General features: G+C 40.0%; 2 protein-coding genes, 1 long non-coding RNA gene and 1 other non-coding gene across 8 annotated transcripts in view; 2 read left to right on the top strand and 2 right to left on the bottom strand.

Moving 5' to 3' along the window:
• Positions 1-139: 139 nt before the first annotated feature.
• On the bottom strand, positions 140-222 carry trnal-cag (transfer RNA leucine (anticodon CAG)). The gene has a single exon. It is a non-coding gene; the product is annotated as a tRNA-Leu (tRNA).
• A 192-nt stretch (positions 223-414) lies between these two features.
• dusp23b (dual specificity phosphatase 23b) lies at positions 415-3,498 on the top strand. 4 transcript variants are annotated; one of them, XM_018681738.2, is made up of 3 exons: positions 415-695; positions 1,415-1,712; positions 2,437-3,498. In XM_018681738.2, exons 2-3 carry the CDS (start codon positions 1,443-1,445, stop codon positions 2,620-2,622), a joined length of 456 nt encoding a protein of 151 aa, XP_018537254.1. In that variant the 5' UTR covers positions 415-695; positions 1,415-1,442; the 3' UTR covers positions 2,623-3,498. The 4 variants fall into 4 exon arrangements, with proteins under 4 accessions (XP_018537254.1, XP_018537253.1, XP_018537257.1 ...); XM_018681737.2 differs by having other exon boundaries at positions 418-695; positions 1,433-1,712; XM_018681741.2 differs by lacking the exon at positions 415-695 and adding an exon at positions 745-917 and having other exon boundaries at positions 1,433-1,712.
• LOC108886728 (afadin) lies at positions 2,669-15,596 on the bottom strand. The gene is given in 25 exon segments (XM_018681730.2): positions 2,669-3,069; positions 3,390-3,441; positions 3,542-3,644; positions 4,335-5,234; positions 5,369-5,509; positions 5,807-5,901; positions 6,037-6,195; positions 6,281-6,399; positions 6,674-6,747; positions 6,871-6,936; positions 7,068-7,154; positions 7,259-7,350; positions 7,497-7,695; positions 10,127-10,270; positions 10,699-10,970; positions 11,123-11,217; positions 11,963-12,006; positions 12,008-12,109; positions 12,233-12,438; positions 12,558-12,599; positions 12,791-12,891; positions 13,004-13,131; positions 13,270-13,376; positions 13,859-14,051; positions 15,379-15,596. Coding segments are annotated over 25 exon segments (3,711 nt in total). The 5' UTR covers positions 15,475-15,596; the 3' UTR covers positions 2,669-2,975.
• The window catches only part of LOC127143583 (uncharacterized), a 45,539-nt gene continuing 38,622 nt past the window's right edge, over positions 8,869-15,785 (top strand). For both annotated transcript variants that reach the window (XR_007815143.1, XR_007815144.1), the window contains exon 1: positions 8,869-8,909. This is a non-coding gene — a long non-coding RNA (uncharacterized LOC127143583). The remainder of the gene's footprint in view (positions 8,910-15,785) is intronic.

Here is a 15,785-nt window from a genome sequence, read left to right as displayed (position 1 = left end):
GTACATTTATTTAAGTAAATTATCTGAGTACCTCTTCCATTTATGTTGCTGACTCGTGATTATTACCACAATCACACTGCGAAAGCATTAATATTACTTACAGAAATACGACTGACTGGACCAATACGAAAAAAGATACTGTCAGAAGTGGGATTCGAACCCACGCCTCCAGGGGAGACTGCGACCTGAACGCAGCGCCTTAGACCGCTCGGCCATCCTGACATACCTACAAACACGATCAAAGTGTTAAATAAAGAGTAACAATAAAAAAAAACAGTTGACATTGTTTACTAATTGTTTTATGTTCATATAGTAAAACAGTAAAAACATCTACAGTCAGAAGTGATAAAACCGTTACAACAACGATTCCTCCTCGTGAAGCTACCGTTAATCTCATAACTCTCGTCAATTACCTCACCATCAACAAGTTAGTGTTGATTTTGCCTTTCAAAACTGATTTCCATTGACAGTTGCTCCACATTGATGGATCGACTGGCTTATCTTAGTACTGCTCCACCTAGCATTGCAACAGACATAAGCTCTCCTCGGCTATATAATATAGTTGTGGCTGCTTTTACTGTAGTCAGCGAACTGAGGGTTTCTCTCATTCAACTCAGTAAAAGTAGCTTGACGGCTAGTTAGGTAGCACCAGCTGGAGAAGCAGCGCAGGATTAATTCATTACGAAGTAAAAGCTGTAAGTAACTCTGCAGGTGGTTTACGGGAGAGATGGTGCATTCCTAATAAGCCTGTTCAATGATAATAATGAGGCAGTAAATGTCTTCACTAGAGTTGGTACGAATATAGCACGTTAGCTAGTTAGCTTCAAGCTAACTTAGTTTCTTGAAACATTAGCTAAACCAGGCGCTACGCTCTTGTCTTATTTTTCTTGTCCTTCTGTAAAACTAGGTCGAGTCTGGTGAGTGTGTTTTCACATCAGGCCTGTGTCTCATTGTGTTGAAATGTGTACTGTACAGCTAATCCCTCAGTAAGACAGTGAACTATCTGGACTAGCCAGTATGCTAATGGTGCTTGCTAGGCAAATAGCAGTTTGACACTCCTGTTGTGTTTACTTTCTACACTTTGTCACAGCCTCTTCACAGCCGCTTCATTTGAATTATACAGCTTATTGGGAAGGTAATATTTACTGAAATGCTTACTACTGCTTGCCAAAGGTCAGATAAAATTACTAGGAGCTGTCTAATGTGGCCAGACTTATATTAACTTTGCGCTGCTTATAAACAAAAATAGTACTCTTTTAATGGGCTTATCCCTAGTTATTATATCCAAGAGTTTGTATTTTAGCCAGTAAGGGACTGGATCATTTTGATGTGCACTTTCATGGCAAGTTTTCACAGCTTTTTTCAGTGTTTTAATAAAGTACATCAGTGAAATATATAAATAAACTTTTTACAGCTTTGTTTCTCTTCTCAGTTTGACCACCATGACCTCCTTTCCCCCAAATAACTTCTCCTGGGTCGAGCCAGGCAAACTGGCCGGACTGGCGCTGCCCAGGATGACATGTGAATACCAGTACCTGCTGGACAACGGTATCAAACACCTGGTTTGCCTATGTGAGAGAAAACCACCGTACCACGACACGTGCCCAGAGTTACAGCTGCACCACATCAAGATAGCTGACTTCACTCCTCCTTCACCGAGTCAGATTGACAGATTCCTCTCCATCGTGGAAGAAGCCAACTCCAAGGGGGAGGTAAGATCTCAGATACTTGATAGACTGTGATGTGATTGATGGTTATGCTTATAAGAACTTTCAGGACTCTCCATGGTCAAATATAGTGTTGTACGCTGGCTCATAAGCTGCAGTACTGTAACCTAAAACATTTGGCATAATATTTAGTTGAATTTAACGGAGCCAGTGAGAAAGTGGAAAGGAAAAACCTCGTTTCACAACCTTGTTGCTCCTCCAAAGTGCATGAATCAAAAAGGAAAAAGGCTGTAATATGATTCTCTTTGTCAGTGTATAGACTTGCATACTATGCATACAATTTTTAAACCCTCACAAAGTCTGTCAAAGGCTGTCAGCATGTTTTTCACCGAAGCTTAGTCAGTTGTTTAGAGAATCTGTTTTTCCTCTTCAGTAGTCAGAAAAGGCCAGTGTTCCTGTTTTTTATTTAGCAATGCTTGCAAGTAGGGCTTCAACTAATGATTATTTTTGCTTTACTGATGTGTCTGCCAGTTATTTGTTTTATCGTTACAGTTGAGGAGGTAGAACCAATTAATGTTTGGCATTAGTGGAAAAAAATTACTTCAACAACTATTCGATAATCACAATAGGTAATGTCTGTTATGCAACTGTTCTAGCTCTATTTGTAAAAATGCAGTGTGTCTTCCTGTCTCATGACAGACACTGATGCAGGGTGTGTGTGTAGCTGCAGCAGATTAACCAAAATAAATATTGTGTTGTTTCTCTTCAGGGTGTGGCAGTTCACTGCATGCATGGCTACGGGAGAACAGGTACCATGCTGGCCTGTTACCTGGTGAAGACGAGGAAGATTTCAGGCATCGACGCCATCCAGGAGATCCGCAGACTGAGGAAAGGTTCAATTGAAACTTACGAACAAGAGAAAGCAGTGGTGCAGTTTTATCAGCGCACCAAATAACTTTGATTATTACAGTTAATAAGAACAAAATAATGGTAAGACTTGCCTCGGTTTTACTCCTAAAATAATACTTTATTATCTTGGAATAGGAAAAAACAAAATAAAATGATGCTAAAACAAGCGACAACTCAAAAACTGAAAGTCCTGAAAGACAGTAATGAACTCAAATGTTGAAATTACCCACAGCTTGCTCCTGGGACATTTAACTAAGACAAAACATTATTACAGTTAATACATACGCACACTGCCTTTTTAAATGGTACTGTATACTGTCATTTCTGCTAGCACATTATTATTTTTCTTTATATACAAATGTTGTTCTTCTGTGGTTTCCATTAACTCAGCTTTAACCTTTATGCACTGGACGCCAGGGAAAAGAGGCGTTGACGCTCCTTGAATGTGAGCTTTTCAGGAGCCATCGTTCTCTTGATTTTCTCCTCCTGGTTTCTGCGAATAAACAAATATATGAGCAAAAATACTTGAATTTTATCACTGATGGTGGAATTATTTATGGGGACACAAACAGATAAAATTGTAATTACAGATGTATTTTACTCAGGGATTTCTTTTCAAACACTTGTAAAGTGGAGAGAAAGAAATTAAAGGCGCGGCATAGATTAATAAGCTTGTTGTGATAGTACACAGCTGTGCATATACATATCTGTGTCATTAGGTTATCATGAGTAGAAATGCTGCATAAATAGATTTATTTTAGGCTTGATTTAATTTCAGTGTTTTGCTCCAGTTGCCAAAAAATGTAAACTCACTCTTTTGATGCCACTTTGTGAACGTCTTCAGTCAGTCCAGTTTGTCTTTGACCTGCCAAACACATAGAAATGTTGCAACAGAAAATAAAGAAAATATATATTTGATGGACACTGCCTCTTTTATCACTTTTCATGCTCTAGTGAACAATTACCTGTCTTTGCCTCATCTTGTTCCTTTTGGGAGATGTGACTTCCTGTCTTCCTTTCCAACTCTTTAAATTCGCTGTTGATGTTTCCTCCAGAGCTTCTCTTACTCTAAAGACAAAAAAAAGATTAGATATAGGTTATTGTGACTTTTTAAATATCAACTCTTTTCATATAACTCAGAGGATATTCCCTGGCTTTAGTAAAACATTTTAACTTACTTTTGTTGCATGCTGACACTTGGGCATCCTCTAATATTTAGAAATATGTAGAGCAGAGTCACAAAAAGCTTGAAACTCTACATTTACTGACAAGTTTTCAGTGATTTCGTACAATGTAAACTTTGGTAATTTGTTTATAATGTATTACAAGTGCCAGTTAGGTTCGGGAAGGTCTTAAATTTTAATTTCAACCTTGCATAAAGTAGTAATGTACAGGTTGTGTTTTAGTATAACCTGTATGATATGAACAATACCAGCGCCCCAAGGCATGAACATGTTTTACCAGGTTTAACTGTAACTATGTAAAGTCATGATAAATAAAATGTTCATGCTATGTATTTGATAGGTATGTTAAAGGAAAATGAATCATTTCGTTTCATGCACTTTTATTCAACCTGACTAATCTACACTTGTCAGTAATTGCCTACATTTCCCAGAAAACCTCTGGGCAGCACCCTCAAAATCCAAGTGCACAACAAAATGGATCAAAAAAAGTAAAAAGCCCATCACTGAGAACTGTTTTCTTCTGTAATTTAGGGTGTATTTTCCCTTTAACAAAGGCCTGTGATGTGTGTTTCACCTGTGCTCTTGTCTCCAGCTGCTGTATTGTCATCATCATGTCCAAATCCTCATCGTCCTCCTCATCCTCGTCCTCTCCCCTCTGCTGAATTTCCCGCAGCCTCTTCTGAAACTGCCACTCCAGGCTGAGCTTGCGGAGTCGGTCGTTCTCTTCCGTCGAGCGCTGCACTTTAGCCTGAAGCTCCTGCACCTCCTGCTCCAGGAGCTCCACCACTTGAAGCCTCTGCTGCTTCTCCAGCTTCTCCTGGGCCTCCCTCCTCCACGGGTCAGACACCTCCTGGGGGTCTTTCTGCTTCACAGGACCCATGCCCTGCTTCGGCTGAGTGGGAGGCTCTTGGAAGGAAACATGTTTTGTTGGAGTGATGCTTACTTGAGGTTTCACTGCTTGACCCCTGAATATGCTGGGTCTTTGCTGCTGTGATGAGAGCGAGGGCTGAGGTAGCTTCTTGGTTGCAGAAATGGGGCATGCATAAATATGACTGGCTGGGTTTTCAGGACTCTGTTTATGTCCATTTACTTTAAGAGTCTGGTTCATCTTCATTGACAGCAAAGATGAACTCTGGAAGGTGATGAGCGGAGGGTTAGACTGTGTGGTCACTGCTCTGGTTATGGGGATGTCGATACGTATGGGCTGGATCGAAGGCGTGGGTGTTGGATGTTGTGAAAAGGGGGATCTCCAGACACCAGCGGCACTTGTCCGAGTGCCCTGCTGTCGGTTTTTTGGAGAGGTGTTATCAGAGAGGATGTCATGAGTGGAAACACTGGAGCGAATTGGAAAAGATGAATAGTAGCTTGTGGGTTGTTTAGCACTCCAGTCCTGCTGCTCCCACATGTTCTGCCTTTTGTCCAGCAGGGGGCCTCCTCTGTCCATGCACAAGTTTTCCTGTGAGAGAGCTTGACGCTAGAGGGATAGATACAAAGAATTTAGTAACATTGGACAACAACATGAACACTAAGTCCATTTGTTTACTGCCCAGCAAATAGAACATATGACATATTTGACATTTTTAGTGTCAGAGGGACGTCAAGATTTACCATTAAAGTCTTCTTACTGCAGCTCTGTCCATCTAAAGGTCTCAAAGACACTTTAAATGTTTGTTGTGGTCGACCAGGTTCAGATGTGTTCTTGTCCTGGGATTTAGGAGTAGGAAGTGTCAAGTATTCCCTGTGAAGTGTCTGAATAGAGGCAAAAAAGTAAACAAATTTGTGTCATAAAAAGCAGTTGATTTTTGTAATTATTCAGTAAGGTGAGTCTGGTGATTCCTATATAAGATCATGGCAAATTAATACCTGTGTAGAAAATGTAGAAAAAATATTACATTTTCAATTTTTTTTCAGAGCAAAACCATTTGCTCCTGTCAGTGTCAATAACAGATTCTTTATTATATTTCCAATAAGTGTGCAGCCTCTACCACAAAAAATTGAGGTTCAAGAAATGAGATCTGATATCTAACAAATCTAGAAATATCTCACATCGGTGCAAAGGTTGATAGTGGAGACAGAGGAGCTGTTGTTCCCTCTCACAGCAGGGTTGACAGGTTCAGCTCCATCCTCCGGGCAAAGGTCTGCTGATAATAGGAGAAAGTAAAAACACCAGAGTTGTTCTGACATACCCTCAAGCACTCAACATACATTATTTCACATTAAGGCAGTTACTGTATATGCCCAGTAGCAATAAGTGATCAAAACAGACGTGCACCCACTGGTCATGTTGGGGTTGGAGCGATAAAGCTGCCTGTTTCTCTGCATTATCTGCTCTTTCTTCCTTCTGCTGCTTCCATGCTGCTGTTCTGAGGGACCAGGATCCACAACACTGTACAGCATGAGAGCTTTACTGTTTGGCTTAGCATTGCTTGTATCGCCTTGTGAAGCAAAAAAAAGGTCATGGTTAGGTCATGATGGACAGAAAGTGAGAAAATGTTGGTTTTATGTTTATTTGGTTCTTACCTGTAGCCTTTTCTGGAGCTGCTTCACTCAGCAGAGCCCCAAGTCCGTGGTAGCTTGCTCCGAACTTTGCAACCTGTAAGGTCACTACAGGGCCGGTTTGCACCATGATAGCTGCTGCCCTAAATCAACAGAAGATCAATATAGTCACCATCCATTTCATTTGTCTTATTAAACTCATTAATTTAGAAACTGTGGTTGTGTATAGTCTTGGTTTCATGATTCTCACTGGATTATCTGACTCTGTGAGGTGATCTGTGAGGAAACACTTTCCCTCAAAACCACAAATGGACAAAAGGACCAAAGTGACTGACCAAACCAGCCACCAACCTGCTTTGCCATCCCCAGACATTAACTTTCCTGTGCCAGCTGTAGAACAGGCTGTTATGTACCTACCTTTCTTGGCTGAGGCCAACCAGGCTTTGACCATCCACGCTGAGCAGCTGGTCCCCGGCTGCTAACCTGCCATTCTGCACACAGTAGAGACACAAGATTTATTTCAATCTTTCCTTGTATAATTTCATTAAAATTTGAATTTCTTTTTCTGTTTTTCATATGCCAAGTTCAGCTGAATCTGAAATGTTAGATCACACCATTTCAGCAGGTCCTCCCTTGACAATAGATTTGATATAGATCCCAAGGTTACCCTGCCGTGCTCCCTGTGGCAAAATAAGAAGGAGGGTGTTAATTAGCTGAGACATCTAGCTGATTGTTTTGGTGTTTGAACAGTTACAGTTAGTGAGCACATCACAATTAGGGAAAACCATTTAGCCAAAACTGAGACAGTCACCTTGGCAGCCACGATGCTGACCCCCATCCCACTATTGAGAGGTTTGTTCAGTGTTATAGTCACAATCTCTGGTTCTCTGTGCGCTGCCTGTTGAAAGAAATAAAGAGAAAATGAATGATTGCTGCAGAAATGCTTGATTTTATCTTGAAATTAAATTATATTTCAAGACATTTGGGACACCAACTATTTACCAAGTACATGCTCTCTGCAGAAGGAGTAGAGTCACTGAAAAACACGGTCCAGTCACCTTTAGAGTTCGGCTGGGATGTTAAAGAGCAGAGACCTGGAAGAGAAAGATGTCATCCAGTACAAATACTAGACAAATAATCTATTTTTAGGAGTGTTTATTTTAGATACAATACATCCCTGGGACATGATTTTTAGATTTTGACTCTTTGCAAATATGACAGACTATTCAGAATTCTATACCTTTTCGATAAACTGGCTCCAAAAACTCCCTAAACCCTGGAGGGATTCCTCTCACAGTGTCACAGGAGTATCCTCCCTCCGGCAGCAGGAAGGGCAGGTGGAGGTCGAGGCTCTCCTCCAGCTGGATGTCCCGTCCTTCGCCCCGAATCAGGTTATCTGCTGAGGCCTTAGCAGCCATCACTACAGCATCGATCAAATCCTGCAGCGAGGATGACATGTGGATCAGACAGCGGAAATATTTCGGGAAAAGGTTGTTCTAGTATATTGATTGACTATTTGTCATTCTGTGACAGGGCTCCAATCTACCTGCTGTGACCCTGAACAAAATACTGAAGACATTCTGCAGATGACCTTGAACTCTGCAAGGACGTGCACAACGCTGGGCTGAAATTGCCCAAGCAGCAGTCCAGTTGTCGAGTTGCCTGAGCTGCCCCTCTGAAGGAAAATAATAGTAATAATAGTTTTATTTTTGCTATTGTAGACCAGACCTGCTAAAGTTAGACCAAATTAAATTGCCATATCACCGAAACTTTTAGTATTTTTTAGGTGGGTCTCCAAAGGTTTTGCAGTATGTCTTCTGCCCATTGCAATCAAAGCTAACAAAACTGCCAGCATCAGCATAAACCCACAATGCATCACTAATTCTTTTGCAAACTTGTCAAGAGCCTCAGCCATTGTTGTGTTTATAATACAAGAGGTTATAATACGCTCTCTCAGCAGCATTGTACTTTCTTAAGGCAGTCTGGGCGCTACAATGAGTTGCTATCGGAAAGTGTCGAGACAGGCTGGTTAGCATGCTAACTTCAGTAGAAGAAATGCAGTGATAGAACTAGAAGCAAACTGTTGGTGGTGCCTTCCCCCACTGGAGACAGCTCTTGGCTAGTAAATGAATTAGGTTTGATGCTGAACTTGCAGTGTTTCCTCTAAACTGGTGAGTAAACAGTTGTTAATGCTACCATTGGCTATGTATTGATAACAAAGCTTACAAATAGTTCCCAATATTATTATTATTACATTACTTTACTGTTATGATCTATTATTAAGAGTACTGCTGATGGACAAATGTTTATTTCAGATATTTGCAGTTATTTAGCTTTTTTTTTTTAAACTGTAACGAAGGTAACCATTGTTCAGTAAAGGCGGGATATCTAAATTGACAAAGCCCCGCCCACTTCCGCTGGCGATGTCCTCGGCTCTTTTCGTTCGTTTTCGTTAGTCGTTAATTAGCTAACTTTACATCACCTGCCACACTTGTTCAGTCGGATTCTTTCAATACAGCGGCTTTCTTTCTAGTCCCTATGAATTCTCCTTCACAAGAAGAGAAATGGTTAAGAAAGATGGATTTTTTGACTTTTCGACCTGCCGCTTTTGTCTACCGTCGACACTCGAACATGACTGCTCTACTTCAACAAGGTTTGTTGCGTCGCTGTCAGTCAATATTTTGGCTATGGTCAGTTGGTGTTTGTGTTTAGCTAAGCTAACGGCTGCTTGACTAACACCCTGTTTCTCTCGTTTGTGCCCGCTTTATTTATGCTTTTATACTTCTTCTATCTGCTTAGGTCGAATATTTGCATTGGTATTAATTGCAAAGAAATTTTTTGTAGTGGCTGAGCTCTTTTCTGGATATTACATTTTACAGAGTTTGTGCCTCTTTTAGCTATTAGCTTTAGCTACTTTTTCCAAGACCACAGTCGGTCTTTTAAAGGCACAGAGATATATATATATATATATATATATATATATATTATATATATATATATATATATATATATATTTAAGTATTTCTTCACCCAAACAAATCAACAATGGTGTATAGTCTTTGCTCACACAATATTGTGTATAAATATTATAACAAATAAGGATACAATGAACTTTTCAGCATTGTAAGCAAGTGAAGACATAGCTAAATGTTTCTAACTGACTTGTTTAGCACATGCTTTAATGCTGTTGATAGTTGAAGTGATGAAATATGAATTTGATGTTTGTTTGAGTTTGAGTGTTGCTGGCTGAATTGGGTTTATGATGTATTTTGCTAGCTTATTGTTTTGGAGAAGGTTCATACCGGCTTATTGCAAATCCAGGCTGTAATTGAGAGTAATATTGTAAATGAATGCCTTCTTGCCCATTTACAAAATGAATGTCCTGTAATAATAGCTTAATGGGAAACTTGATTTAGCCTTGTCACTCATGGGATAGGTAGTCATGTTAACGTTTTTTTCCACACACCTCATATTCTGCAAAGTATTAGGGAAATATTTCACTCAGAGGCAATCGGATAATGTGACAACTCGCTTTACTATTCTTTATATATTATTCATGATCATATTCATCATTGTTAATTATTCATATTATTAAATCCATACTGCTGAGCTTCTGTTCTGTGGTTAAGGTTGCTGCTACGCTCAGCCACAGTCACTGTAAAACTCAAGATTATATTTATATAGTGGTCACATGCTGTGTACTGTTATCAATAAAAGATACCCTAAGTATCGACTCTAGATGCTTCCTATTCACATGAATTTCACCATATGGTTGCAGAAATGTTTTGCAAGGATTTGTCTAGAAAGCATCATCATAGTTTTAGTCCTAGGAGTGTGAAGGGAGTGGGGGAATACACCCAAAGTACTCACAGGGGGGATGTGAGGCTCATTGTTGGCATAGAGGTAGCCGGCAAGCAATGTGTGCAGCTGCAGCGAGTTCAACTTGAAACAGGTTTGCTGGATGTCCTTCGCATCTTGCATTGAGTACTTATTCATGGTCAGCAGTGTGGTTGCCTAGAAACAGCAGGGCAACGCTATTTTAACAGCTTGTACCAACTGAAATATCAAATATGTGCTCAGACACTGTGAATAAAACCTGAGATAAAAAACTGTGAAGCCTAAACAAGTTCAGAAATTAATCATCTTACAAAGAAGCTCCTAGATTGAATATATAAAATAGATGCCCTGAGATGTTTTTATCAGATTTTGAGTATGATTTAACATTATTTGGATGACTAAACTAGTATTTGACCAACATTTCCCTCAACTGCTGTCGTGATACAGTGGAAAATATTTATTACTGATCAAAAAATTGAAAATGTGCAAAGAAAAGAACATTCATTTCAGGCTTTACAGTGTTTTTATGGTAACAGACACTGATCCCAGATTTCTAAGTCCTGTTTTTACTTATATTCAGACACTTAGTGCAGGGAGGGACTGACCTGGACGATGTGTCCGAGGTGGCAGTCAGCAGCCAGCTCCAGCCCCTGCCTCTCCGCCCAGGCTTCGATGGCGGTCAGCCTCTGGCGCAAAGCTGCCCCCCAGTAGTGGGAGCGCAGGCCTGGAGTGTCGGCCTCTGGGCTCATGAGCTGGTTAAAGAGCCAGGCACTGATGAAGTGGAAGAGCTGAGAGAAGAGCTGGATGGTGAGGGCAGGGTTGACCCGACAGCGGCGCAACAGAGACATGGTGTTCATCAAGGTGTTCAGCACCATCTCTGTAATGGGCAGGACAGGCGTGCTAAAACTTCAGGATAGTGTTTGATAATAGAGATATCTTGCGACATCACATGTCTTACAACAGTCTTGAACTACATGGTTTACTGAACAAAATAATTCCTGTTTTAGTATTAAATTAATTAATGTTTACCTATACCTGCTGGCAGGGGACCATGTTGCTCGGGATCAATCACAAAAGTTGGCAAGTGCTTTGTTAACTCATTCTGCAGACACTGTAGGAGGCAACTTGGGAGAATAAAACACACAAAACAAAGCCTTTAGATAACGAGCTGTGTAACTATTTAGAATACCTAAGTTGGGAGGATTTGTTCTGTACTGCATTGTAGGTCAGCTAAGTTAACTCTGCAGTGTCCACAACATAAGAAATCACTTATCATACAATAAGAAATATTCTAGGCCTGCATATAATTATTATTATCGATTTAAGTCCATAAAATGTCGTAAAACATTCCTATTTGGTTGAGGAATCGGGAACCAGATTGCTCATTTTGTCCTAACTACCAGCCCAAAGTTGAGAAATATTTAACTTACATATGAAAGAGAGAAGTTTCTCACGTTTGAGATTAACAAATGACTGCATAAAAGATGATCAAAATTGTTGATAATTCATTTTCTGTTGATAAACTAATTCTTTGGTAAAACCATATTCACGAGGCAGGAAAAATGCATGTCGAAGCAGAACAGTGCTGCTGAAGTGCTTGTGTGTGCTGTATGGTTGTGATTTGGGAGTTCAGGGTTGCTGTTGCAGTGGGAAAGAACCTATTTTTAAAGTGGTTTGTTTTGGTGGATAGAGACTTGCAGTGCCTCCAAGAGGGCAAAAGTTTGAGTGGGTAGAGAGTGAGGTGAGCGGGGTCAGATATGGTTTTAGCTTCACTTGTGATTACTTTGTTTGATGGGAGGGAGGAGGCTGTGGTCTGAGATGATGTGTTGAGTGTATGCTGCAGTTCTTGACGTCTGTCTGTTGTTGTACCTGTAAGCTTTGTGCACCAGGTGGGAGAGATCCAGCTGACTCTGCTGCTGTGAGCAGGCAGAGGTCCTTGTCATGCTTGAAGAAATTTAGCAGCTCAGAGGAGTTTGCCATCCAGAAGGCGAGCGCCCCGGCGATGGTCTGCTGCCTCTGAAGGGCAAATACAGCAGCAGTGTCATTTAAACTCACAGAACATCTGGTATCTAAATTCGTGCCAGTTTTTCAGTCTCATTTGTGCAGATGGAACAAAAGCAAGTGGTTTCTCAGACTTGCCTGGATGACCTTCCCTGTCATGGCCACCATTTTGTTAGCAATCAAGGTTACGCCGTGTGTCTGTCCTGAGGGCGGAGAGCCTTGCCTGTAATGGCGCTGCAGAGCAAAGCGTCCCACAGCATAGAGGATGTATGCAGGTGAAAGCTTGAAATGAACTGTGGAGCTGTTGGTGTAATTTATGACTGCAGACAGGAGGGCCTCCTTAGCTGAAATGTGAAAGACACCAGCAGGGGGCAGGAGGATGTTAAATGAGAGGGAAGGGCAGTGAGCTTTCAACTTGGAGTTTTCAGCTAATAAATGATACTGAGGAGAGAAACATACTCACATTTGTCACAGAATTTAATCTCAAATGGTAATCTAGGTTGATCTGAAAAGTCAGGATAAAGACTTCCTGAGTTTAGCAAAGAGAAATCACATGGGGAATATTAATATATGACTTGCAGCTATTCTTAGCCATAGTTTGTAGATTGGAAGTGAAATGTGGCTGTATTGTAGGCATGAACTAGACTGCACTGCTCATTACAATTTCTATTTTTCCACAGTTTGCACATTACTCACCCGGGGCAGCCTGCCTCTGTTGCTTTTTGTTTTCAGTGCAGTCTTTTATTGTCTCATGGTTAGACACACAAATGCTGTTGTGCAGTGGCTTTTCAGTTGACCTGGATGTTGGTTTAAAAGGGGAGGATGTTTTTCAGACAGTTAGGGTACAACAGGCCTGAGGACCAGTAGTTTGAAAAATAGATACTGATGGGAAACAATAAAACATTTTACCCATTCTCATCTGCAGAAATCTTCTCAGCAGCTTTAGTTTTGTTTTTCTCTGTCTTCTTCTCTTTTCTCGACAGTGTCCTCTTGAAGTTTTGGATCATCCCCCCTTTCTCCTTTTCATGACAGTTTTCCTTTGTCAACACATAAAAAAGTACATATATGAGATTGTATGTGAGTGAAGGAAGGAGCTTCAGACTATAACACATTACTTGATAATTTAGAGTTCAGATGCGACTGGTTATTTCATGCAGTGTATAGACTGAGGATACCTGGAAACTCTCCTGGTCTTTCTTCAGCACAAAACGTCCTTCTCTGTTGTCTGAGTTCCAGTTTAATTGTACAATCAAAGGTCTCTCATCCATGTCCAGTTTGCGTTCTTAATCCACATATAAAAGACAGAAATACGGTCAGAGTGTAAACCTTAACACTGGCCTTTTTTTAAATTACATGAATTATTTAAATGGAAAAAACAGAGGCAGCATGTAGCAATTATCTTGCTTAGCAAAATAGTCAATAAACAACTAATGAAGTGATTGTTTTAGTTTTAATTCATTTGAGGTTCATATAAGTTAAATTAAAGTAGGACATCTTCACATTTAAGAGGCAAGAAATTAGAGATTTTGGTCTTTTTGTGATAAAAATCAATTTCGATTATTGAAATTGTTGTCCATTAATTTTCTGTCATTCAACTAATTGACTAATTGTAACCTAATTGTAACCCTGAATACAATAATAACATGTCCTTCTTAATGCATTTAGTGACAATTTATTGACCGCAAGTCACACCAAAGAAGCTGTTAAGGAGCCTGACTCAGTCTAACTGCATGTTATTTACCTTAAGTAACCTTTAGTGCTTACCCTTCTTGGCGTGAATCTCATACAGAGAATAACTAGTAGTCAGCATTTTCATATCAGGCCTGAATTTCTCTGAGAGTGTTTCTATAATTTCATGAGTTGGAGAGTTGCTGCAGACACGCAGGCACTTTGTGGCTACATTTCCGTCACCATGATCCTCAAAGTAGAAGCGCATTATGCCATGAAACTCCAGGTTCTGGTGGGAAACAGGAAACAGATTTAGTTTTTTAGTGTGTCCTGTGGTTTCTGTTCCTGTCATGTTCGTCTTCCTTCTTTTTAAGTGTGCTGAGACCATATTGTTGAATAGGGCTTTGAGGATAAAAAGAGGGCAGTCACCCTTTTAGAAAATGTCCTTTGAGTGACACCAGGAAATCATTAATTAAAATAATAGTTGTTTGTAGCTGCACAGTCAATACCATGAGGGAAAATGCATTTCATTTATTTTTTTGTTTTCATTGAAGGGGAAGCAGATGAAAGTAATCTGACTGTTTCTTCAACATCAGTGCATTATAGCAGTAAAAGTGCATACATTTTCAGTAGGGGATGCCCCCCGTGGGACTTAAAGTGCAGTGCTGCTACTTGCTCTTTATAAAAACAGCTGAGGAACACAAAGACAAAAGATTGTAAATGTGACAGTAAAGCATAAGCTACAACTAAAAGTACAGGATGTTTCATTACCAAGGAGAGCATCAGCATTTTTAGGTCCCTACTCAAACCTTCACAAACTCCCAACACTGTGTGGTCACAACAAAATGAACTGTAACTGTGTCGCACAACACTGATCCCCACTGTAAATCACTAGCTTAGTAGCAGACTCATAACAGAATTTCTGCTATTGTTTATTTTTCTATTTTTACTATCTGCTGCATTTTAATCTGTCCATGTTGTTACATAATCACAGCTCCATATTGTCCAAACTGCAGCTGGAGGTTGATCTTTGTAGGGCTGCAACTAACCATTATCAGTTAAACTGGCGTTTGTTTTCTTGATTAATCAATTCAGTGTTTTGTCTGGAGTTGCAACGATTAATCAGTTAACCAGGTAGTCACTCAACAGCAAAAAAAAAAAAAAATAATAATCAAAAAACTGTTTTGACAGTCAGTTATTTCTTTTAGTCATTTTCCAATGTTCTTTGGTTCCAGCCTCTCAAATCATAATATTTGTTGTTGTTTAAAAAAAATATCACAATAAAGTAAATCATTTTGGGTTTTGGATTTAAGGCCAGACAAAACAAGACATTTGAAGATGTCACCTGAGCATTTCTCTCTGTTACTTACTTATTTCTTACATTTTATAGACATTATTAACAATCAAGAATATAATCTGCAGATTAATCGGTGATGAAATAATAGTTCCAGCCCTGCTTAAGTACATTACTACAGTTACTGCTAATTTATCATAAAAGCAGCTCTATAGATCATGTAAATCTGTGGCATTGACAGTTGTGGAGAGAGTGAAGGTTAATCCAAACTAAAATTTTGTTAGGATGTATGAAGTCCGTCTGATGCTTGCAGGCGACTCACCTCATTGGGTTGGCTGATTTCAAACAGGTCCAGTCTGTTGTCGTTCCACTGTCTGATGACTTTGGCTAATTTCTCTCGCTCTTCCTCCTCTGGCATTTTCTACCAATTAACCTCAAAGTTTCTATCTGACTGGCTCTTGCAGATTTTTCTCCAGACAGCGACAGAGAGGAATAAAACAGAAATCCTGTGACAGAAAAGTTCTTATCTGTCTAGGTTATTGCATCTATTAAGACCCCACCCCTTCCTCAATCTATTCCCCATTAGTTATAAACTCATTGTGCTGTGCAGTGAGCTCTTAAACATAATTGCCTACTTCATCCCCTCTCCAAAGCCCCTGCACCCCTCTGCCCTCATTTAACGGGTCAGTGGATCTTTGTTATGTGAAGCAAACGGTTTCCTAATCATAT

This window comes from Lates calcarifer, linkage group LG19 (genome assembly GCF_001640805.2).
Source record: "Lates calcarifer isolate ASB-BC8 linkage group LG19, TLL_Latcal_v3, whole genome shotgun sequence".
NCBI lineage: Eukaryota > Metazoa > Chordata > Actinopteri > Centropomidae > Lates > Lates calcarifer.
This window is presented reverse-complemented; position numbering and strand designations above follow the sequence as displayed.

What these genes read in the sequence shown, in the direction of transcription:
- dusp23b (XM_018681738.2), top strand. Translation starts at nt 1,443, where the DNA reads ATGACCTCCTTTCCCCCAAATAACTTCTCCTGGGTCGAGCCAGGCAAA. An exon ending in AAGCCAACTCCAAGGGGGAG is followed by an intron (nt 1,713 to 2,436) that starts GTAAGATCTCAG and finishes GTTTCTCTTCAG; the next exon opens with GGTGTGGCAGTTCACTGCAT.